Consider the following 24,656-nt stretch of genomic DNA (forward strand, 5'->3'; position numbering starts at 1 on the left):
CTGGGCATATATTACCTGTGCCTCAAAAATAAAGTTTTGATGTCTTTCGTTTCTGTAGCTACATCCATCCTAGTCACTTTTAGAGAAAATGTTGATATATCAGTGTTTAGTTAATACAATTACAGGGAACGTAGACTCTTAATGTATTTGTGATCTTACTGGTTGATCACACTTACATGATATTGGCACATTTTCATGTTCAAGTAAGTCCTGTGCTTTTAAGACTCATCAAGGATATGCAGTGGTTCACTGCTGGAAATTTTTATACAGGTGATGACTGTATTAGAGCATAAATCACAAAAATACTGAGATGTATACTCCTAAGCTTTAGTCTCAAAAATAAGACTAAAACAGTCACATACAATAGAATTATATTTTCTGGTCCCTGCATTAAACCAGAAAATGCCTAAAGGCTATCTCAGTTGCAAATCTTTGAAGTCTGATGCTATTTTCCTCTTTCTTAAGAAATACATGGTCTCCTTTAAAAAAAAAAAAACCTATAGACATAGTCCTTAACTAACAGTCTGTACCAACAGTCCTGGAATTACTATTTTTAAATATTGTATCATTTTAATTTAATCCAATCAAATAATTTGCTTAGCTAAGTGGTCTCTCCTATTGAATAAAACCATCTGTCTCCAGAATACCTTCACTAGCTGGAAGAGAGACGTACTGGGAATGTTAATTATTATCCAATATTGTCAAGGTCTTGATGTCCATATTTTGCAATCCATTCACATTGATTGTGTCTGTATTTGCTTTAGCTCAAGCCTGGGAGAACATGATGAGTGCCTCAAGCCAGAGCCCTAACCCTAACAATCCTGCTGAGTACTGTTCTACTATCCCTCCCTTGCAGCAAGCTCAGGCCTCAGGAGCCCTGAGCTCTCCACCTCCCACTGTGATGGTACCTGTGGGAGTTTTAAAGCACCCTGGAACAGAAGGTAGGGGATCATGTGCTCTTCTCTCCTTTCCTTCACCAAGCTCCTCTGAAAGGTGCTGATGTGGCTTTATAGCACCACTCTTAAAAACTCTGCAGCTAAGTCTCTTTGGGTGGTTACTAAAGTAGAAGACTGAGATGAGAAGTATGTCCAGATTATATGTGGGCAAGTAAACCAAACTGTATTGCCTGCTCTTCTGGAGGACCTCTGGAAGCATACCCATTTCCCCTCCACCTTGAGAATGACCTAGCTACACTACATAGACCTGAGAAGAGTTGTAGACTTTGACACCATCCTGGAAAGTCCTAGATTCAGGCTACTTAAATGTTCATGGTAGGAGTTTGCCAAGTGGTGAAAATGAGCCTTCTTCCTGCTGACCAAGCCATTCTGGTATTGTTTTCAGGAATAGGCATTGCCGTATTCTCTTTTTGTAACTAATTTATCCATTATAAAATATGAAAATATCTCAGTTGTAGACTTTTAAATCCAGGGCTTTAATTCTGATTATATCATATGATAGCTTATAGTCTCAACTTTTTGGGGTTGTCACTTCTTTATGATTATGATAGTATCAGATGAAAGGCACACTATAAATTTAGAAGGATATGAATAATAAAAATAGCAATTACATATTTCTTTAAAATGACCTTGTCTATATATCTTCATTAGTTTTATGTCTGCGCTCATAGTGTGTTGCTTTTCCCTGGTTAAGGCGCTCCTTTTGAAGGTCAGATCTCTATTAAGATTGCCGCTCTTGCTGCTTCTCCTCTTTCAGATCATCCCTGAGTAGATACTCCTTGTATTTTTGTGAGTTCGGGCTTCCTTAGAATCCTTATTCTCTTTGCTTCATTTGTCATTTTGTTGTTCTTCCCTAGTCTCTTTGTTTTAACCGTTCTGACTGATTTCTGAAACTGGATTTAAGGACATTGTTTCATCAAGTGCGATTTTCCAGCTTCCCCTGTCCTTTCACTAAAGTACAAACCAGCACCAGATCATCTTTTTCCTCTTCAGTTACATTGAGCCAAAGATCTGGTCAGTTTGCACCTCAGTTCTTACATGTCTGTGCCAACTCTTTCTTTACTAGCCAGTGTTTCCTCAGTGTTCTTCAGAGCATCTTTGCCCTCTAGAAGTACCATATCCTTTGGCAAGTATTTAATTTCTGTGGATCTCATATTTTTAGGAGGTAGGGACTTATTTTGACTTTTTTTTTTCCTGCTGTAACTCTGTTTTCTGGGCATTTAAAGCTCTTTCCATGGTTTCTGTCAGCGATGATGAACAGACTGTAATATAGTCATAGAAGTGTCTAAGAATTACTATATTTTTAAAGCAAAGAATTTTAAACTTTTGTCAGTAGAAGAAAGAATATTTAAAGAGGAATTTTGGTTAATTATAACTGTTGCCATTCAGCCACAGTTCTCCTGTATGTAATGGTAAGATGATAATAAGTAGGGACCTCCTTGAACCTCTGGAGTTGGTGACCTCTTCTTTGCCATTAGAAACACTATCAATGTCACATTGATGCCTGTTTTATTTTCCTGGCCCCTCAAGTGCCGCAGCCCCGAGAGCAGAGGAGAGTTTGGTTTGCTGATGGGATCTTGCCCAATGGAGAAGTTGCTGATGCAGCCAAATTAACAATGAATGGGACTTCCTCTGCAGGAACTCTGGCTGTGTCACACGACCCGGTCAAGCCTGTAACCACCAGTCCTCTACCAGCAGAGGTAAGAAAACAGGAGGACAACTAAAAGTGACTACTGCTTTGCTCAGCATGGTACTGTCTGTCTGCTGTCTTTTGTTAACTTGAATGATTTCTTTGTGAAACTCAATGTACTTTGGATATAGTTTAATAAGAACAAGTGCTCATTTGTGTCTGTGTGTAAGAAAAATAAACATGGCAATGTTAGCTGCTTGTTTGCTTTATATTTGAAAGATTTTTTTTTTTTTTTGGTTTTTCGAGACAGGGTTTCCCTGTGTGACAGTTCCAGCTGTTCAAGAACTAGCTCTGTAGACCAGGCTGCCCTCGAACTCACAGGGATTCTCTGCCTCCCGAGTGCTGGGATTAAAGACGTGCGCCACCACGGACCAGCAGAAAGATTTTTTTCAAGGGAAAGATTCTCAGGTGTGCTCAGGCTACTGCTAAAGGGAGAGGCCTAACTTAGAAGGATCAAGATCCCTAGATAAATTAGGTCTCAGATCATGTTCCTGGGTTCTGTGTGGCGGAGAGGGTAGAGCAGTGTGAACATAGCTGGAGAACTACCCCATTTGTCTTCCAGCATCTCTGATTGTCCAACCTGTTGCTTCCATTGAAAATTTCAAAAAATGTCACCAAAGTTTAAATGAATTAATAAACTGTCTACTTTACCTTAAGATATTACTAGCTATTACTGTGTCTTCACTTCATATCTGTAGAACTCAGTTACAGTTTTGGAACTAATAGGATTTTTTCCCCTTAAGACACAATATTAAGAAACATAGAAGTACCAGCTCCTTTTTATTTATGTATTTGTTGTTGTTGAGGTGGATAAGATTAGAGCTAGTGCCTTGTCTGCCATTGAACTATATATCCACTCCTTCTGAAATGCTTATTCTGAGTGGAGCTCACTAAGTTGCCCAGGCTAAATTTGATTTAACTCTTGGCCCTGGTAGGCCTTGAACTTTCCATATTCCTGCCTCAGCTTCCTGAATATTTGGGATTACATTCCTATGCCACCAGCTCTGGCTTTTTCATATTTAATTAGAGGATAAGAATTTGGATACATTTTTTATGAAAACTTTTAGAGTTGTTTTTTATCATAGCAAATTGAAAAGAATACTAAGCTGGGCATAGTAATACATGCCTTTAATTCTAGCAGTTGGGAGTCAGAGTTTGCGATGAGCTCAGTCTACATAGTGAGTTCCAGGACAGCCAGAGCTACGTAGTAAGACTATGTTTCAAAACAAACAAACAAAAACAAAAAAAGAAGATACAGATATTTCTCACATTCTCCCGGTCAGTCCTCATATGTCATCCATCCATCATTATCAGTGTCTCTCCAGAATCAAAAGTTGATACACTTGGTGAGCCTGTATCATGATCACCCAGAGACCACAGTTAACATTAGGGTTGGATAAAGCTTGAACTTACAAAGTTTCCAGAAAATTGTTACTGCTTTATATTTACATTCAAAAATATTTGTTCAGATATGTATCTTCATATTGTCTGCAGACTTTGTTATAAGTGTAGTTGGATTTTATTAAGATTGCACTGGGTCTAGGGCTGTAGCACAGTTGATAAAATTCTTGCCTCTAAAGCATAAAGCCCAGGGTTCAGTTCCCATCACCACATAAACTGAACATTGTATTGAATACCTGTGTTCCCAGCACTTGGGTTGAAGTGGTAGGAGGATCAAGAGTTAAAGCCATCCTTAGCTATAAGGTGAGTTTGAGGACAGCCTGGGCCTGCAATCCTGTCCCAGAAGTCCAAGAGGCAGTCGGGTATGGTGGTACACCCCTTAAATCCAAGTACTTGGGAGGCAGGGGCAGGTAGACCTTTATGAGTTCCAGAAGAGCCAGGGCTATATAGTGAGATCTTGTCTCAAAAAAAAGTAAATTTGCCGGGCGGTGGTGGCGCACGCCTTTAATCCCAGCACTTGGGAGGCAGAGGCAGGCGGATCTCTGTGAGTTCGAGACCAGCCTGGTCTACAAGAGCTAGTTCCAGGACAGGCTCCAAAACCACAGAGAAACCCTGTCTCGAAAAACCAAAAAAAAAAAAAAAAAAAGTAAATTTCAATTTTTTATTTAAATTCTTACTTACATTTTAGTTACACATTACTAAAGTTTTGCATGCACTAATGTTCACATTGATGGTTGCTTTTCCTAGGCTGATATTTCTCTATTCTCTGGGAGTATAACTCAGGTTGGAAGTCCTGTTGGAAGTGCAATGAACCTTATTCCTGAAGATGGCCTTCCTCCCATCCTCATCTCCACTGGTGTGAAAGGAGGTATGTGGACTTCCGTGCTTAAGCAGAATTCTATACGCCACATGTCACTTCTGTTTAAGGGAAGGATGATGGAGTGACAGTCATTCTTCTAACCAGTGTTACAGCAGCCTCGATGCCATGAGAACAGTGGCTGCTGTGACTGCTCTAGTGTAGCTGTTTATATGTGTTTGCTATAATGTCATTGTGTTGTGTCTTGGGAAGGAACTTCAGAGTTCATCATACTCTCAAGAGTTGCTTGTGGTCCTAGAGCACCGCCTGTTACACTCAGGATGTTAATTTAGCTTTGAAGTGTGATGATAACCTGCAGGAAGACACATGGGGAGGGCTTAAGTAGCAATTTTGCTGTTAAAAGTATATTTTAGCTGGGTGTGGTAGCACAGGCTTGTAATATATTTTAATTAAATAAATATACAAGGTATTTTTCTTTCTTAGTAGAAGATGGCATAACCAACTGAAGTTAACATATAAAAGTTTTATCAAAAGAGAATGCAGTATCTGACTTACCTTATTAATAAATAAACCACTATAATTTCTTACTAAACTAAAATTTATTAAAATAACCCAAATTTGTGCTTAACACAGCAACCTTCTTAACAAAAACATGTTGTAGGGATCTTGGTAAAGGAGCAAAGGTGACACACCAAGAACGCTGAGCTGTGGGCCTTGTGACACATCCCATCAGCACCAGCCAGCCCTCCCAGCTTCGGGGCCGTGTGCTACATTATGGGTTTTCAAGACAGGGTTTCTCTGGAGTTTTTGGTGCCTGTCCTGGAACTAGCTCTTGTAGACCAGGCTGGTCTGAACTCTGCCTCCGCCTGCCTCTGCCTCCCGAGTGCTGGGATTAAAGGCGTGCGCCACCATCGCCCGGCAGGACGTTTTTGTTAGATAAAGAGGTACACCAGACTTGAAACAGATCATTTCATTCCAGCCAGAGTCAAAGGGAGCACTAAACATGGCAGTGAGACAGTGGGTACCAGCCATGCCTGTGTGGTCTCTTTCCTGTGACCGTCAGCCCATTCTCCACTAGATTTCCTTCTCAGTTTGTCCCTTTAACCAATCCGCTACAATGTTTTCTCCCTTACAGACTATGCTGTGGAAGAGAAACCATCGCAGATTTCAGTCATGCAGCAACTGGAGGATGGTGGCCCAGACCCACTTGTCTTTGTTTTAAATGCAAATTTATTGTCAATGGTTAAAATTGTAAATTGTAAGTTAGAATTTTTTTTTTAATATTTATTTATTTATTATGTATACAATATTCTTTCTGCATGTATGCCTGAAGGCCAGAAGAGGGCACCAGACCTCATTAGAGATGGTTGTGAGCCACCATGTGGTTGCTGGGAATTGAACTCAGGACCTTTGGAAGAGCAGGCAATGCTCTTAACCGCTGAGCCATCTCTCCAGCCCCCAAGTTAGAATTTTTTTAACTAAAAATAATTTCAACACATAATTTTTAAAGCTTTCATATTCTTTACACAAAAGTATTTGTTTTAAGTTGACCTTAGAAACTAGAAATACCTTTGTATTGCTTCGTTAGACATTCTCCATTGATGAAATGGGAGGTTTCTGACTTAGCTGATATAATAATGCCTTTTTGTTTGGCCCATTGTTAATGTCATCCACTTTTTCTTCCAGAATCACATTTAAGTATCACATTTAAGTATAATGTTGCTTGAAATTTCAGTTTACCACACCTACTTTATAAGTTATAATTAGAGATTAGCTAACCTTGCCGCCTGGGGCAGAAGCCATCCTATGCTTTTACCTAGTGTAGTATCCTGCCCACAGAAGTTACCCATTAAATGATTATGGGATAGACAGACAGACAGACACAGAGAGACAGACCGGCAGAAACAGATTGACAGAGACAGACAGACAGACAGACAGACAGACAGACAGACAGAGAAAATAGCTAGCCTAGAATTCCTGAAACACCTTAAAATGGTGGATTAATTGGAGGGCTGGGGAAATGTCTTGGTTGATAAAATGTTTGCTGTGAGAGCATGAGAATCTCAGTTTGATTCCAGCACCCACATTAGAAAGGGAAGAGGAGGAGGAGCCAGGTGCAGCAGCGTGTCTGCAATCCCGGATCTTTGGGGCTTTCTGACCATCCAATCCAGCTGAACCGGCAAGCTTTATGTTCACTGACAGAACCTGCCTCACAAAATAAGGCAGAAAACATTTGAAGACACCCAGCGTCTCTCTGTGGCTCATGAGCATGTGAACACACACATGAATAGGACTGAGTACTTCCTGAGTAGGTACACAAAGTAGTGATTTTCATAGAAAAAGAAAGGGATCTTTCATTAGTTTTTATGCACATAGTGGCATTAACATTACTTTATTTGAATTCATTTGGAAATAATGGGATGATGTGTTTTGCTGATATGGCTTGTGGGTTTTTTGGACCCTTTCTAACCTAAAGTGAAGAAGTAGAAGTAAGTAGTCTAGACAAGTCATACTTTGTATAGTGTAAAACCAGTTGAAGTCCTCTTCTGATTATCTAATATTTTCTCTCAGAAGTGATTATAATTAAACTAGCTAGTACATAAAAATGTATTTTCTTTTGTTCACAGCCTGAAGTCAAAGCTAAAATACTAGATTTTATTCTTTTTGCTCCTAGTCTCGTATAAATAATGAAAAGTGATTTTTGTGTATGGGCATGGTGTGCATGTAGAGGACAGACCCATGCTTGCACCTGTGGATTGCAGAGGTCAGTGTGAGGTATTTCCGTGGATTGCTGTCCATCTTCTTTTTTGAGACAAGGTCCCTCACTAAACCTGCAGTTCACTAATCAGCTACACCGGCTCACCGATGAGCCTCTGGGATCTTTCTGTACTAAGGCTGCAGGCAAGTACTATCCTGGGCAGCTGTTTGTGTGAGGGCTGGGGTCCGAACTCAGGCCTCACACTTCTGCAGCAAGCCCTTCACTCACTGAGCCTTCTCCCTGGTCCCCTGGAAAAATGAATTGTTTTGTTTTGTTTTTTGAGACAGGGTTTTTATGTATAGCTTTGGTGCCTGTCCCGAAACTCACTCTGTAAACCAGGGTGACCTCAAGCTCACAGAGATCCACCTGCCTCTGTCTCCCTAGTGCTGGGATTAAGGGCATGCGCCACCACAACCCAGCTGAAAAATGATTTTTTAAAAGTAGTGATATGGAAGGCTATATCTTTGTTGTCTATTTAAGTCTTAAATATATTTTCTTTATCTGTCATTTCTTTTAACTTCCTTCCAATTTTCTAAGTGTTGAGAAAAAAATAAACAAGGCATTGACTTGTTTTATTTTTTACAATGATCCTTTGGTTCATGCAGTGACCATTTAAAGTTGAATTGTATGGGTTTACATGATCTTTTGTTTTTTTGCTGTATTATAACAAATTTCTGAACATCCTTTTGAGATCAGTGATTGAGAAGAGTGTGTATATCTTTATTCCACCTATAGATGTGAACAGGAAGTGCTGGTGTTTCACAACCAAAGGAATGCATGCTGTGGGTCAATCTGAGATAGTAATTTTGCTGCAGTGTCTACCAGACGAAAAGTGTTTGCCAAAGGACATCTTTAATCACTTTGTACAACTTTATCGGGATGCACTGGCAGGTAGGAATGCTATAGAACTTTGCACCATTAGTAGATGATAAAAATTTTTGGACTCAGATATGAAATAATTGTATTAGGTTTGGAAACCTGGCATTGAACTTTGGTATTTTCTTTTTTTTTTAGTTTTTCGAGACAGAATTTCTCTGTGGTTTTGGAGCCTGTCCTGGAACTAGCTCTTGTAGACCAGGCTGGTCTCGAACTCACAGAGATCCACCTGCCTCTGCCTCCCAAGTGCTGGGATTAAAGGCGTGCACCACCACCGCCCGGCAACTTTGGTATTTTCTGACAGTGTTAGGAACTGAACACAAGTTCTTAGGTGCTAAGCAAACACTCTACCACTGAACTACATCCCTAGCCCTCGGATTTTGACATTAGTGGCAAGGTAGAACTTGTCATACTTTGAGAAAATTATGTGTTTTATTACTGATTCTCTTTTATTTTACAAAGGATGGATTTAAAATTATAAGAGAATCTGTTGATATTGGGTTAAGAACGTTGTTGTGATCTATGGGTTATAACATTGGTATCTAGTTGAAGAAAGCATAATAATAGCTCAATCATTATAACCTTTAGTTATCAGTATTTATGCAGTCATAGTATAAGCACTTGAATATTCATATTTTTAAAATCATTAGCTTATATGGTTTCAAAATAAGTTGTATTACTAACTGCAATGTACAAGTAAAGGTACACTTGTAAAAACTGGACAAGGGTTGGGTGGTGGTGGCGCACGCCTTTAATCCCAGCACTCGGGAGGCATAGACAGGTGGATCTCTGTGAGTTTGAGGCCAGCCTGGTCTACAGAGAAAATTCCAGGACAGGTTCCAAAACTACAGAGAAACTCTGTCTTAAAAAAACAAAATAAAAATAAAAAACTGGACAATGCTAAGGATGTTAATTTAAAGCAATACTAAAGTTGAGAGAGAAATAATTATACTTGACCCAGCCTTGTGATTATGCCTGTAATTTCAGTACTTGGGAGGCTGATGCAGGAGGATCATGATTTCAAGGCCAACCTGGGCTATATAGTTGGGGCCTACCTCAAAACAAAATGAAACAAAAAATACATTTAAGCTTATGATTTAACAGTACAGATTCACCTGATTTAACAGAAAAGATACGATGTGTTTTAAATGAACTGATTTTTATTTATAAGAACAAAGTCAGTAAATAATATTCACGGTTGATAGAGAATACCGTAAATGTACAGACAAAAACAAATAACAAGATTTTTTTTTGTTGTTGTTGTTCTGAGACAAGGTCTTATTGTGTAGCTATACTGACCTGGATCTTACTATGTATATACCATGTAGCCTTGAACTCACAGAGATCTTCAGCCTCTGCCTCCTGAGTACTGGGATGAGATTTTTTTTTAAGGATTTATTTTTATTTTAATTCTGTGTATGTATGTGTGCCTGTGAACATGAGAGCAGGTGCCTGTGGAGGCCAGATGAAGGCATCGAATCCCCTGGAGCTGGAATTATAGGTGGTTGTGAGCTACCTAACATGGGTGCTGGGAACCAAAGTAGGGTCCTCTGGAAGAACAGCATGCGTGCTTTATCACTGAGCCATCTTTCTAGCCCTAAAATAAGTTCTTTTTTTTTTTTTTTCCCTAAAGAGAATTCTTATATTTTGGTTGTAAGCCTCTCCTTTAACAGCCAAGCCATCTCTCCAGTCCCTAAGAAGGATCCTTAAGGCAAATGTGGTTGCACACTTCTCCAATCTCAGGCTAAGATAGGAGGATGGTGAGTTCCAGACTAGTATACATAGTGAGACTCCCATCTCTGGTAGATTCTGCACTGAGGAACAGGAGTTGGAGAGGGGGTGCGAGTGGTTAATATAAAACTATTTTCATGTATTATCTAATAGTATTTCATAAAGATAGGAAACCATGAATTAGTCAGGCTTTCTTTTTTAAATTTGTTGTGTGTGTGTGTGATGTGCATGTGCCACAGCATGCTTATGGAGGTCAAAGGATAACTTTGTGGCGTCGATTCTCTTCTTTCACTTTTATGTGTGGGTTCTGGGACCAAACTCAGGGCATCCATCACACTAAAGCAAGCACTTTACCCACTGGCCTGTCCATGGCCACACAGTCTCTTAACTTTGCAATCCCTCTGTGAGGTTTTGAGCAAAGATGTTATCTAATATAAAATATGCTTTAGTATGTGAAGTATTTTTGAAGCATTGCAAAAATTAGAAAAATTAGAACTAATAGAAATATCTAGGTGCAGGTGGAAAGGTTAACTGTTACTTTTATTATGTGTATGCTTCTTTTTGAGAACTTCTAGTAATAGCCAAAATTTATATAATAGGGGCTAGAATGATGAATCAGTGATTAAGAGTGCTTTTTGCTTTTGTAGAGGACCCAGGTTCAGTTCCTAGCACCTATATAGTGGCTCACAGTCATGCTAACTCCAGTTTTCGGGGATCTGATACCCTCTTCTGTGGGTTCCTGTGCACATATGGCACATGTGAAGTGTTTATCTACTCTTTATTAATAAAAACTCAGGAGTCAGATATGGGGTAAGAACCCAAATAATCAGAGACACGGCAAAGAACCGACCAGTGACAGTTCCCCCTCGCCCCTGCTTGTCCTCCCTCCAACAAGGCTGAAACTCTCCCCAATCCGTGCCCTACTATTTCTTGTGTGTCTCTATCTGTCTCTGGTCCTCCAAAACCTCAGTGGCTAATCTTGGTCACCTAGTAGCTATCTCCGCCTTCTGATTCAAAACAAACTTTATTGGCAGTCTCGGGAGCATGAGAGTGAAATCACATGTAGCATACACTAAGGCATATACATAAATAAATATTTAGATGTCTTGGATGTAGTAGTTTAAAACTGTTATCTTTTAACAAATGTCATTCACTTAAAAAATTACCTTCTCAGGCTAGAGATAGCTCCGTCGATTGTGATTTCTATGCAAGTCTGAAGAGCTGAGATTGACCTCCAGCACCCATGTAAAAGCCAGGTGGCGCAGCATGTACCCGTAATCTCGACACGAGGGAGGTGGAGACGGGTGGATTTCTTGGGGATTACTGGCCAGCCTCCTTAAACTCATTAGAAAGCCCTAGATCCATTAAAAGAGCTAGTCTCAAAAATACAAGGTGGATTGCTTCTGAGGAATGACATCAAGGCTGACCTATGACCTCCACACAGATGTGCACACATGGGAAAATACAAACAGACAAAATGAAGCTTTTGTAAATATGGGCCTTTCACAGGGAAAGATTGGGAATTAATATTTGGTTGTGTCTAGCTCAGTTGTGGGTAATAATAATTACTTAAACTATGATTGATTTCTTATCATAGAAGCTAATTAACGAACTTTTTGTTTCAGGGAATGTTGTGGGCAACTTGGGACATTCTTTCTTCAGTCAGAGTTTCCTGGGCAGTAAAGAACACGGTGGATTCTTGTATGTGTCATCTACCTACCAATCACTGCAAGACCTAGTGCTTCCAACCCCGCCTTACCTGTTTGGGATTCTCATCCAGAAATGGGAAACCCCTTGGGCCAAAGTGTTTCCCATCCGGCTAATGTTAAGACTTGGAGCTGAATATCGACGTAAGTTCAAATGTCTTCTTCTAAGCCACACTACCAAGACATGTGGTGAGATAAAGCTTGAAATATTTTGACCCCTCTCTGGTGATACAGTTCAGTAAAAATAAGCTTTTGAAAATAGATATGCTAGATATGACCAATTATTTGGCTATAATGGAAAGAACTGAAAATATCAAATGAGGAAGTTGATGGTATTTTTTTCTTTGTAACTTTATTCTTTTATGGTTCACTGATAAAAACATCATCTTTAAAACAATTAATTTGAACAAGTATCTTTATTTTTTATAGTATATCTGTAAGCATATTTGTTATTACTTTGTTAGAAATATTTATAAAAATTCATTTTACTTGACTCTGATAATTAAAACTAGTAATATGGTGAAGAGTCTCACTTGATCAGCTGACTGACAAGTCTTCTTTGCCCATGGTTGTAGCAGTACAACTGTGTGTGTGTGTAAGACATGAAAGACTAGCTGCAAGCTTTACTTTAAATTTTATATCTTCACCTACTTAAAAGTGCCCTGGTCTAGGAATCAGAGCCCTTGAATAAGGTTCTCAACCCCACCATCTACTAATCCTATAATTTAGGAAAGTAACTCAAATTTTCTGATTGCTAGCTTCTCACTCAAATTGTCTTTTTGTTTTACAAATTGGTGATCTTAATGCTTGCCTCATGTTCTACTATATCGTTTAAGGAATAAAATAAAGTAATAAATAATCAAGAAAATACCACTACACATATGTTCACAGGCCAGTCTCATGGAGACAATTCTTCAATTGAAATTCCCTCTTCCTCAGTTTGTCAAGTTGACTACTAAGATTAGCTGTCACACCTATGTATTTTTATTTATGTGTTAATCATTGATTAAGATTTAATTAAGGAGGCCTGGAGAGGTGGATCAAAATTTAAGAGCACTTCTTGTCTCACAAAAGACCAGGTGCATTTCCCACACCCACGTGAAGGTTTACAACTACCCACAAATCCAATCCAGGGGTTCTGATGCCTTCATCTGATCTATGGGGCTACCAGGCACACATGTAGTACAATAACATACATATAGGCAAAACACTCATGCACATTAAAATAAATAAATATAAACAAATGCAGAGAAGAATAACTTAATCAAGGGCTGAACAAGGTCATCAGCACTGAGATCAGAGGCAGAACTCTGTGAGTTGAAGGTCAGCCTGTCAGCATAGCTCATTCCAGGTCAGCCAGAGCTGCGTAGTGAGACACTGTCTCAAAAAACCAAGAACAAAATAACAACATTAATCAAGGCCTATAAAGTATTTTGAATCTTGGAAATTCAGAAATGGCTAAGATATGATTATAGAATTTTAGGAATCTAAGGAAAAAAACAGATTATGATTACAGTAGTATGTTGTGTTACATGCCCATGTTTATTATTAAATTCTTTGGGAGCTCCAAGGTGATCTTTATCTTGATCAAGAATGAAGGAAATGGATAAAAAACACTTCTTAGGTAAAGATGCCCCTGGATGGAACTCCAAAGTCAGATGAGCAGCAGAAAGAAACAGGATTGCCTACAGAGAAAGCAGCATGTTTCCTTGTCCTGTGTTGTCATTTCAGACAGGAAACCTTGGTTAATGAGCCCTCTAGGAGTGTCCCCTGGTGTTTGGCCTTCCTGAGGAGGGTCTCCGTTAGGAGGTATAGAAGAGTGAGCTCATAGACTTCTTAAGCACAGAGGTTTGGGGAAACACTTGTTTTTCTGGATCACACCAATCCATAGGACCTGGTGGGTCACTTTAGAAACTGCCCTGAAAGACTTCTGCTCATCAGAAGACTAAGTCTGGCTCAAAAGTTGTCTGCCACCATACTAAATTCTTTTGAGCCCAACAATTGAAATTTCATAATGATCCATTTTAATTACATTTAAATTAATTTAGCAATGATGTCACTTTTCCTAGAAATTTAAGCTGCCAAATTTATTCTGCAAATTTCTCATTTCTGTAGTTTATCCTTGTCCACTGTTCAGTGTCAGATTTCGGAAACCATTGTTCGGAGAGACTGGGCATACCATCATGAATCTTCTAGCAGTAAGTTGAGAATTTTCCTTTTATATTTCTTGTGCTTATACTGAAGGAAAAGATTTCTAATTTTGTTGACAGCTGTGCCCTTGATGCTTTAGGCAAGTGAAGCTCTGTGCTGGAGGAGAAGAGAATATAATATGCTTTTGAAAACAGTGGAGCTCTTGGGTGGAACAGTACAGGAGTCCAGTCCTGATTATATACTCTCTAGGTAGTGACCTTACCGGGTTCTGTAAGAACTAGAACATTGTATAAAAAAAGACCTAGCATTTTGTCTTGTTTTCATTGTAAGAATGACATCTGCCATCTCTGTATGGTTCGCTGTTAGTCAGATTGGTCCTGATGCTCAGATACATGCCAGTAAGGCTTCTTCTGCTCAAGGGTCTGTGTATGGACTAGGGTTTACATTTTAGTTTTTCCTGGCTATTGACCTCTCTCATGTCTCTGCTATGTGTGCAGCTGATTATTTTGAACAAAGTGTTGGTCGATTAAAGTTTCTGGTACATATTTAACAGACTAAGATAAATCTTGCTTATTTAGAGTGTTTATAAAGTTTCCTATTTCACCTCCCAGAACTCTGTTAAAATCTAACTAGTCTGCATGAGTAACTTGCCCCAACAAGCTGGTAACCTGAGGCTAACATAGCTATTGGCCCTCCGTGTGTGTGTGTGTGTGTGTGTGTGTGTGTGTGTGTGTAATTGTGAAAATTCATGTCACAGTATGTGTCTGAAGACAGCCATGGGTGTCTGTCTTTGCCTTTCACTTCTTGATATTCCCTGTTGCCTACAGACTAGCTGACCCTTGAGTTTCCAGGGTTCCTCTTTCCTTTGCCTCCTGTCTCCAGGTACCAGTATTGGGATTATAAATACTTGTGCTGTGAGTCCAGCTTTTACATGGGTTCTTGAAATTCAAACTCAAGTCTTCATGCTTTCAGAAGCAGTTTTACCCACTGAGCCATGTGTCCAGCCCCATTGTCCCTTTTATTTTTGTTTTTTGTTTTTTTTTTTTTTTTTTTTTTTTTCAAGACAGGGTTTCTCTGTGGTTTTGGAGCCTGTCCTGGAACTAGCTCTTGTAGACCAGGCTGGTCTCGAACTCACAGAGATCCGCCTGCCTCTGCCTCCCGAGTGCTGGGATTAAAGGCATGCGCCACCACCGCCCGGCTCCATTGTCCCTTTTAATTAGCCACTAAGATACTGCTCTCCCCACCCCCCATACTGCACTGAACATAGGGCTAGGCAAACTCTCTACCGCTGATTTACATCTACAACCCAACTCTATTATTTTTATTTTGAGACAGAGTCTCATTTAATTGTTCATTCTGGCTTCAAACTTGTGAACCTCTGGCCTTACCCTTCGGAGTAGCTGAGGTTACAGGCATGAACCACTGTTTTGTTTGAATATCTCTCTTTCTGTCTCTGTCTCTCTCTCTCTGTCTCTCTCTCTCTCTGTCTCTCTCTCTTTCTCTCTCTCTCTCTCTCTCCCTGTCTCTCTCTCTCTCTGTCTCTCTCTCTGTCTCTGTCTCTCTGTCTCTGTCTCTGTCTCTGTCTCTCTCTCTCTCTCTCTCTCTCTCTCTCTCTCTGTGTGTGTGTAGGTGTAGTGTAGAGAGGCCAGAGGACAACCTTGAGTGTCATTCCTCAGGAACACCATCTGCCTCATTTTCAGACACTATCCTAGTCCGTTAATTAGGCGAGGCTGTCTGGCAGGTGAGGCCCAGGCATCCTCATTGTCCCATCTCCCTAATACTGGGATTACAAGCAGGCTCCCTCAACCTGACTTTTTAAGTGGGTTCTGGGACCTGAACTCAGGTCTTCATACTTGGATAAGCACTTTACCTGCTGAGCCACTCTCTAGCCCTCTGGTTGCTGCTGTTTGACAGTGTCCAGAACAATAAACATTACTTTCCATAGAGCCCTTCCCTGCTTGAACAGGTATTTGGGACAGAGCTGGCAAGGCAGTCACCACCTCAGCTTGACTGTTCGTACTTGAAATTCAGCTGTTCTCATGAAGTCACTTCTGAGTATGTCAGATGTCTTTGGTCTGATTTTACACCACTGAAGTGATTATTGTTGTAAATGATTTACTCGGCTTTTAATGGTCTTTCCTTGTTTTGTTGATTTGTTTGAGAATCCCTGTTTTGTACAGCCCAGGCTACCCTTGACTCTATACCCTCCTGCCTCGTGCCTCCAAGTGCTAGATGGCATGTACAAACATGACCAGCACTTAATTTCTTTTTAGATTTATTTTATTTTTAATCTTGTGTATGTGTGAGTGTGGGTGTCTGAGGTGTCGGATCTCCTGTAGCCAGAGTTTGAGACAATTGTGAGCCCCCAGACATGGGTGCTGGGAATTGAGCTTGGGTCCTCTGGAAGAGTAATACACACTCCTAACCGCTGAGCCTTCCCTCCAGCCCCTTGATTGTTCTTTAGGAAGTGGATTTGGAGCGAACTTCATGCTGAAGTTAGTTCTTTTCTAAGGGAGGAAGATATTTTTACAGCATAGGAGGAAAGTGACTACAGGGTTAGTTAGTCACATGGCTGTGCAGGAAGTCACAGCAAGGGAGCAGCTGGTCACATGACAGGTGCAGTCAGGAAGCAGACCAAGGCCAGTGCTGGTGCTCAGCTTGCTTTCTCCTTGTGAAGGAGTCCAAGACCCCAACCACTGAATGATGCTGCCTACAGGTGGGTTTTCCCACCCCAGTTAACCCACTCTGGTAATCCACACGGGCACACCCAGCGGCTAACCTAATCTAATAACCCCTTACAGATGTGCCTGCCAGTTTGTCTCCTAGGTGATTATAGATCCTGTCAGGTTGACAGTATTAACCCTCACACTCCTATTTTTTTTTTAATCCAGCTATATCTTTAAAACACATGAAAGCCAGGTTTTGTGACTTAGGCCTGTGGTCCTTTCCAGTTACAAGGCAAAGCAGAAGGATCATCATACACTTCAGCTGGCCACTGTGATTTCAGTGTGTGGGTTTTCCCATCAGTAGTCTTGTGCTCTATTGTAAGGAACACAGTAGAAGTACTTAGGAAGGGGGAGGGAGCAGGAGGAGGAGAGGGAGTGGGAACTGGGATTGGTATGTAAAGTGAGAAAAGATTGGTTTTTTTTTTTTTAAAAAAAAACTAATTAATTTTAAAAATGCAAAAAAAAAATTCCAAAACCACAAAGAAACCCTGTCTCGAAAACAGAAAAAAAATGCAAAAAAAAAAAAAGCTGGGCATTGGTGGCGCTCACCTTTAATCCCAGCACTCGGGAGGCAGAGGCAGGCGGATCTCTGTGAGTTTGAGACCAGCCTGGTCTACAAGAGCTAGTTCCAGGACACAGAGAAACCCTGTCTCAAAAAAAAAAAAAAAAAAAAAATCAACAACAAACAACAAAAAAAAAGAAACACCTTTTCTTCCCATCCCGGTTTTCAACTTCTTAGGCCTAACAGTAAAACTCAGAGTCAGATTGACTTCTTTTGACTTCTTTGTTGAACTTCTTTGTTCATATTCCATACCAAATCAAGTGACAGGCATTGTCTGTTTTTCTTTTAATCTGACAGATTTTCACTATTTTTTTGAGCTATTAACACTTTCCATAATCCCTGTCTGTTCCCTACATTATTCTTATCATCTCCCCTCCTCTCACTTACACTTTTGTTGTTGTTGTTGTTGTTTTGTTTTTTTGTTTTTGAGACAGGGTTCCATTGTGTAGCCCTGGCTGTCCTGGAACTCGCTCTGTAGACCAGGATGGCCTCATACTCACAGATACCTGCCTGCCTCTGCCTCCCTAGTGCTGAGATTAAAGCGTGCACCACCACTGCCCAGCCTACTTACATTTTCTCGTCGCTTAGTTTTTATAAAGAAGTCAGATCTGTTAAAAAAAAAAAAAAAAAAAAAAAAAAAAGGCCAGAAACCTCCTCAGAATCAAAGTCAGAAGTCTTTGTGGTATCAAGTGTGGTGACTCAAATTTGTAATCTCAGCCCTGAAAAGGCTGAGGCCAAAGAGTTTTGAAATCAAGGGTAGCCTGTCCTACATAGTAAATTCTAACTCAGCCTGGGCCATGTAACAAAACCCTGTCTAAAAAATGAATGAGAGAAATAAAAAGAAGAAAAAAAAAATCAGACCCTCTACTGGTGACCTATAAGAACCTATGGCATCCTGCTATGTACACCGTCACCCTAGACTTGACTCTGCTTATTTTACTTCAGGCACACTGGATACTATGCATGCACCTTCAGATTCTCACTGAGAACTGAAATGTTTAGAAATACAAGAACAAAATGAGTTTGAGTCTGACCTTCCTGCAAATTAGTGGCAATAAAGCAGAGTGGTCATTTATTTAGTGTTACATGGGAGGAGTATAGGAAGCCATTGGCTTCACTGCCTGTGGCTTATTATACTGAGAGACAGGATGCAGTCAGTCAGGGCTTCCATTGCACATCCTCTCATTGTTTAATAAGCAAGGTCATTCAATATTGGTATTATTTCCATTTTGTGCTACTTTTATTACTATAAATCAATTTCTACCATTTTTTATCATGCTTTAATTCTACTTTAATCTGCTTTGCCCAGGACTTCCGAAACTACCAGTATACTTTGCCAGTAGTTCAAGGTTTGGTGGTTGATATGGAAGTTCGGAAAACAAGCATCAAAATCCCCAGCAACAGATACAATGAGGTAAGACATTACCACAAGGGACATTTTTTTATAATTGAAAATGCAAATAAAAGTAAGAAGTGCATGATTGCATGTGAATTTTATCTTCAGTTGATAGTAAGCTCAGTTTATATTAGTACTTGTCTTCATTTATGTAAAATTTTCTTATACAAAAATAGAGTTATAAATTCTGGACTTCTAAAGTGATCGTGTCATTTTATTTTTCAATATTGTGATAAATTTACATTTTTATTAAAAAGTATAAAGTTAGCTATACAATATCAATGAAATTTGTGGTGGTATTGTTTCCTTTTTCTCTCATACAGCAGATGCTTTGCTGTTCTTGTTTTTTTAATTGAAAATAAATTTCTTTTTCATACATTGTTTTTATTATGGTTTCCCCTCCCCCAACTTCTTCCAGATCCTCCCTGACTCCCCACCCACTCAAATCTACACTTTTTCTCTCATTAGAAAGCAAACAGGAATCTAAAAAAAATAATAATAATAAAGTAATATAAAATATTATAAAATAAAATAAAAACAAACTAGAATAGGATAAGTAACAAACTACCAGGAAAAAAAGCACAAGAAACACAGATGCAGAAACAAGCATACATATTCACACAGAGAGATCCCAGAAAAACACAAAACTGGAAATCATGAGATATATATATGCAAAAGACCCATAAGAAAAAAGAATAAAAATAATGCCAAATAAAGCATTATGAAACAAGTCATGTCCTAAAATGCCATTGAGTTTGTTTTTTGCTGGCTCTCTGCTGCTGGACATGGAGGTCTGTCCTTAAGGGTGGTTTATTTTCCCAGTGAGACTCCACTGGAAAAAAGCAATTCCTTTACTAGCGGTAGCTTCTGGACTAAGGATGATGTGTCCACCTCCCCTCTCAGGGCTAGGACCTGTACATGCTGCCATAGCCTCTGGGTTCATATGTATCCATCCTGCTGTCTCGTTTCCCTGGTGTTCTCCATCCCCACTATGTAGTTGGAGGCCTTTTGTTCGTTTCCCGGCTGCCCAGACCCAAAATAAACACACAGAAACTGTATTAATTGCAGTACTATTTGGCCAATAGCTTAAGCGTATTTCTAGCTAGCTCTTATGTCTTAAATTAACCCATTTCTATTAATCTGTGTATCACCACATGGTTGTGGCCTACCGGTAAGGTTCCGTCCAGCATCTCTCTCCTGCAGCAGCTATGAGGCATCTCTCAGACTCCACCTACTCTCTCTGACTCCAACTTCTTTCTCCCAGCATTCAGTTTAGTTTTCCCTGCCTAGTTCTGTTCTGCTCTGCTGTAGGCCCATGCACCTTCTTTATTCATTAATCCGTAAAAGCAACACATATACAGAAGGGCTCCCACACCACCACTGGCTCTTAAAATAGTTTCATTTTCTCTCCCATAGGGTTCCCTGAGCTTTGAAGGGAGGGATTTGATGGCAATATCCCATTTTGGACTGAGTGTTCTAGGTTCTCTCTCTCTACACTTTGTTTCATTGTGGGTCTCTGTTTTTGTTCCCATCTACTGCAGAAAGAAGCTTCTCTGATGATGGCTGGGCAGTGCAATGATCTATGAGTATTGGAAAACATCATTAGGAATCATTTTATTGCTAAACTCTTTTAGCAGAACAGTAGTGCTTGGATTTCCCCTAAGTCCCTGGCCTATCTAACCTCAGGTTCTTAACTCTCTGAGCAGTGTTGAGTATGGGTTCCATCTCATGGAGTGAGCCTTAAATCCAATCAGATAACTTCCATAAACAATGTGACCATGGAATGAAACATTCCACCAGTATATCTTTCAGGCAGGCAAGTCACTGTTATGCCCAGATGGCGGGGACCCCCAAAAGACCACCATGGAGACCAAATCCTGTATGTAAAAGCAAAGAGCCTTTATTCAAGTTCGAAATTGGACTCTCTATGTGTCCAACACATTGGTACGATCAGAGAGCCTCGAGCTGGGGTGGGGATTTTATTATAGCAGAACTTGGAGTGAGGGATTTCTAAGGTTCAGGACCCCTGATTGGCTGACATTTGTCTAAGGGTGTCTTGGTGAAAGGGGATCGGTGTGTGCTGGACTAAGGGACATCAGTTGATCCTGTCTACAATGGTTGGAACGTTAGGACTTTCTTTCCCCTTGTATGGTCTGTTCCTGGGTGGTGCTTGGGTGGTCTCAGTTTATGGTCTTTCCTGGAACCCCAGGTATTGCCTTAAGGTAATCTGAAACTCAGGTCTCTATTGAGCTTGTCACAACTGAGTCCTACAGTCACCTTTGTAGATCACAGGGTTTATAGCTAGGTTGATGTTTACCTTTCTCCTTTGGTATCAGCAGAGTTCCTTCTTATCTTAGTACCATGAAACTAGTATTTAAGGGTGAAAGCACTAGGAAGGTACCAGCTCAACTTCTCCATGTTCATCAAGTTGTTTAGGCATTGTCTTCAGCAGTATGGTTTTACCATCAGTTTGTAGTGAGCAACCAAAAGCCTTGGCAATAGCATGAATTGTTTTGGGAATGTCTCTGGGTCCCCTTTGGCCAACAGCTTGATTATCTGTAAACCATTCCTGGAACTGGAGGTTTCATTTGGTGATGAGAGATGTCTAGTTAGGCATATACTGCCAAGCCCACCTTTTTTATTGGGTGTTAGGAAATCCAGATTCAGGTCCCCATGCTCGCACATCAAGCCATTTCTTTCTCACTGAGCCATCTCTCTTGCCCTGTACATAGCCTTTCTTATCCATCACCTGTATGTCCTTGATCTGCTTTTGCTTCAAGCTTTTCATAAACTACTTCCTATTGACATACACTGACCTTGCTCTTCACTTGCCTAACCCTACTTACTTTTCAAGTGTCAGTTTAAGGATGGGTTGTTTTCTCTAATTGATTCTAATTCCTATGGAGGGGGGTCGTGTCCCTGCAAACACTGCAGCCAGCAGAGGAATGATCCACAAGAGTCACGAAGGAAATGCAGGTCAGCACAATTTAGTGGTACTGGCTCAAACCTCTAGAGTCTGACCCTGAGCAGTTTATTGTAAGCATATTTTTATTAAGATTTATTTATTATGTATACAATGTTCTTCCTGCATGTATGCTTGCAGGCCAGAAGAGGGCACCAGATCTCATTATAGATGATTGTGAGCCACCATACAGTTGCTAGGAATTGAACTCAGGACTTCTAAAAGATCAGTCAGTGCTCTTAATCCCTGAGCCTTTTCTGTAGGAAGAGAGCCCGCTTGTTCGTCCCTGCTGCCCAGAACCAAAATAATCACACAGAAATTGTATTAATTAAAACACTGCTTGGCCCATTAATCTCTAACTTCTTATTGACTAACTCTTATATTAATTTAACCTTAATACTGGACCTCTACCTTCCAGGACTGTGAGTTAGTCCACTTCTGTGGTGGCAGACAGTGGAACATTAAGGGAAGCTCATAATTACCCTAACTTACTGTCTATTTTTCAGGCCATAAGACACATAGGCAGAACCTAAGCAGACTTGACATTTCCCCAAGTTGAGGAGATAGAGTCAAGAATTCAGGAAGACCATGACTGCTAGAATTTTCAGGCAAGGTTACCAGAAATGAAAGAGCCCAGGAGATCTTCAAGGAGTTTGTGTTGAATGTGTGTTCATGAAGAAAACACAGGAAAGGAACAGGCAGAGCAGTTCTCATGGGTCCAGGAATACATTTCTTACCAACCGTGTTACACATACAATAATGTTGCTAAGCCATCTGAACAAGATAAAGAGAATGTCAAAAGATGAAAGAGTGTCAGCCCATAGTTCTTGTAAGCCTTGACTGTAGTTGGATGTGCTCATGAGATAGTAACTTCTCCAGTGGACTAGATCAGCAATAGAGAGGAGTTCCATTTTGTTACTCCCCATGTTTCAAGTGGCTGTAGCCAGAGACTATATTAAAAGAACATTATTATTAAAGACTGAGAGCAATAGCAAGGAAAAGTCACAAGTCAGAGAGCCTGGGCTCAACCTCCCCCTGTCCCAAGGTGGAGACTGCTGCAGGAGGCAGTTATGGAGACCAGAGGCCAGCACACCCAAAGGTTAAGGAGACTTGGCTCAAGCAATGAAGGGTACCATGGATTGTAGCCACGTATGTGGTGCCTCATAGCTAGGTTCTTTGCCTGAAGGTAACTGCAGAGTCTGCTGATGCCAAGCTTTAGGTCAATTAACCTTTCCTCCAAGAGGCTCACTGCCACGGGGAGAATTTTTTTTTTTTTTTTTTTTTTTTTTTTGGTTTTTCGAGACAGGGTTTCTCTGTGGTTTTGGAGCCTGTCCTGGAACTAGCTCTTGTAGACCAGGCTGGTCTCGAACTCACAGAGATCCGCGTGCCTCTGCCTCCCAAGTGCTGGGATTAAAGGCGTGCGCCACCACCGCCCGGCCCACGGGGAGAATTTTGAAGGCAGTGGATATTTAACATTTATATCTGCATTACCACCAACAGGGTGTTTAACTCAAGCACATTTTCAAGTCTAGAGATTGATCTGCCTATATAGATTTCAGTGCTGTGTTTACTGTTTCTGCTGCCAATGCACTCATGAGACGTCCTCTGGCTAAAGCATTAGCTACTGCATGCTGTACAAACTGGGGACTCCTGGAGCATGGCACAACCTGCCTACCTCATAGACTGCAAAGCTGGGTGTGACCAGCAGGGGCTTCTAGTACACATAGAAAGGAAGTTGCTGAAGACATCTCTGTATGATATCTGACCCTTGACCTGTTCAGGGTTAGCACCAGTGCAATTGGGGTGGAAGAAGACCAAACTAAGATTTTAAAAACAAACAAACAAACAAAACTAAAGGCAAAGAAGATCTGTTCAATGAAATTAGAGCAAAAAAAAAAAAAAAAAAATCCTGGATCTTGGGAAAGAAATGGATATCCAAACACAAGAAGCATTGAGAACCCCAAACAAGCATAACCAAAGAACTTCTCCCTAACACAGTCAAGATGTCAAAAACAAAAGAAACAATAGTAAAAACTGCAAGAGAAAAATGCCGGTCACAATGACAGACACATCAGAATAACATCAGACCTCTGGCAGAAACCCTAAAAGCCAGAAAAAAATAGAATAATATATTCTGTCTTTGAAAGGATATAATTACATACCAAGATTGCTGCATTCAACAGACCTATGTGGGGAGGTTGTTTTGTTTGTTTTGTTGAATACAGATATAAATAACCCAGGCTGGCCTCAAACTTACACAGCAACCCTGTATTAGCCTCATGAGTACAGGATTACAGGTATGAATCACTTGACCAGTGTAACTGAAAGTTTCTCTCCTGCCTACCAGTTCCCGAATAACCACTCTGGGGCTTAATATTGATTGTAACTGCTTGACTGATGGCTCGGGCTTCTTACTGAATAGATTTTACATATAAATTAACCCATTTCTAATAGTCTGTATATCACTATATTTCCCATGGCTTATAGGTCGTGCTCTGGCATCTTATTCCTCCAGTAGCTGCTGGCATCTCCCTCGACTCCACCTTCTTTCTCCCTGTATTCAGTTTGGCTTTCCCACCTAGCTACAGCAGCTTATTTATAAACCATATTCACAGTGTACAGAATGGCATCCCACATCAGACCAGGTCAAAGTTATCTTTTAAAATCTACAGGAAAGACATTCAAGACAAGCACAAACAAAAACAGTTCATGGCCACCACTTCAGCCCTGAAAAGAATAATCATGGTAGTTAGCTCTTCTCATCACTATGACCAACACTGACAGAAAAAGCTTAAGGAAGGGAAGTTTTGTTTTGGATCACAGATTCAGAGAATATAGTTTATGATAGCAAGAAGACTGAAGTGACGTGGCCCATGGAGATGGGATCCAGTGCAGCAGCTCTAAAGGAGCCTGTTCACATCTTT

General features: G+C 40.3%; 1 protein-coding gene across 4 annotated transcripts in view; it reads left to right on the forward strand.

Moving 5' to 3' along the window:
• Positions 1 to 24,656, forward strand: part of Zfyve9 (zinc finger FYVE-type containing 9) — a 136,440-nt gene that overhangs the window by 76,258 nt on the left and 35,526 nt on the right. For 3 of the 4 annotated variants that reach the window (XM_057784647.1, XM_057784646.1, XM_057784645.1), the window contains 8 exons: positions 765 to 941; positions 2,487 to 2,656; positions 4,795 to 4,915; positions 6,000 to 6,122; positions 8,358 to 8,513; positions 11,855 to 12,079; positions 14,051 to 14,133; positions 18,684 to 18,788. In XM_057784647.1, coding sequence (XP_057640630.1) covers positions 765 to 941; positions 2,487 to 2,656; positions 4,795 to 4,915; positions 6,000 to 6,122; positions 8,358 to 8,513; positions 11,855 to 12,079; positions 14,051 to 14,133; positions 18,684 to 18,788 — 1,160 coding nt within the window. The remainder of the gene's footprint in view (positions 1 to 764; positions 942 to 2,486; positions 2,657 to 4,794; positions 4,916 to 5,999; positions 6,123 to 8,357; positions 8,514 to 11,854; positions 12,080 to 14,050; positions 14,134 to 18,683; positions 18,789 to 24,656) is intronic. The other variant, XM_057784648.1, reaches the window with a different exon arrangement.

This window comes from Chionomys nivalis, chromosome 11 (assembly GCF_950005125.1).
Source record: "Chionomys nivalis chromosome 11, mChiNiv1.1, whole genome shotgun sequence".
Taxonomy (NCBI): domain Eukaryota; kingdom Metazoa; phylum Chordata; class Mammalia; order Rodentia; family Cricetidae; genus Chionomys; species Chionomys nivalis.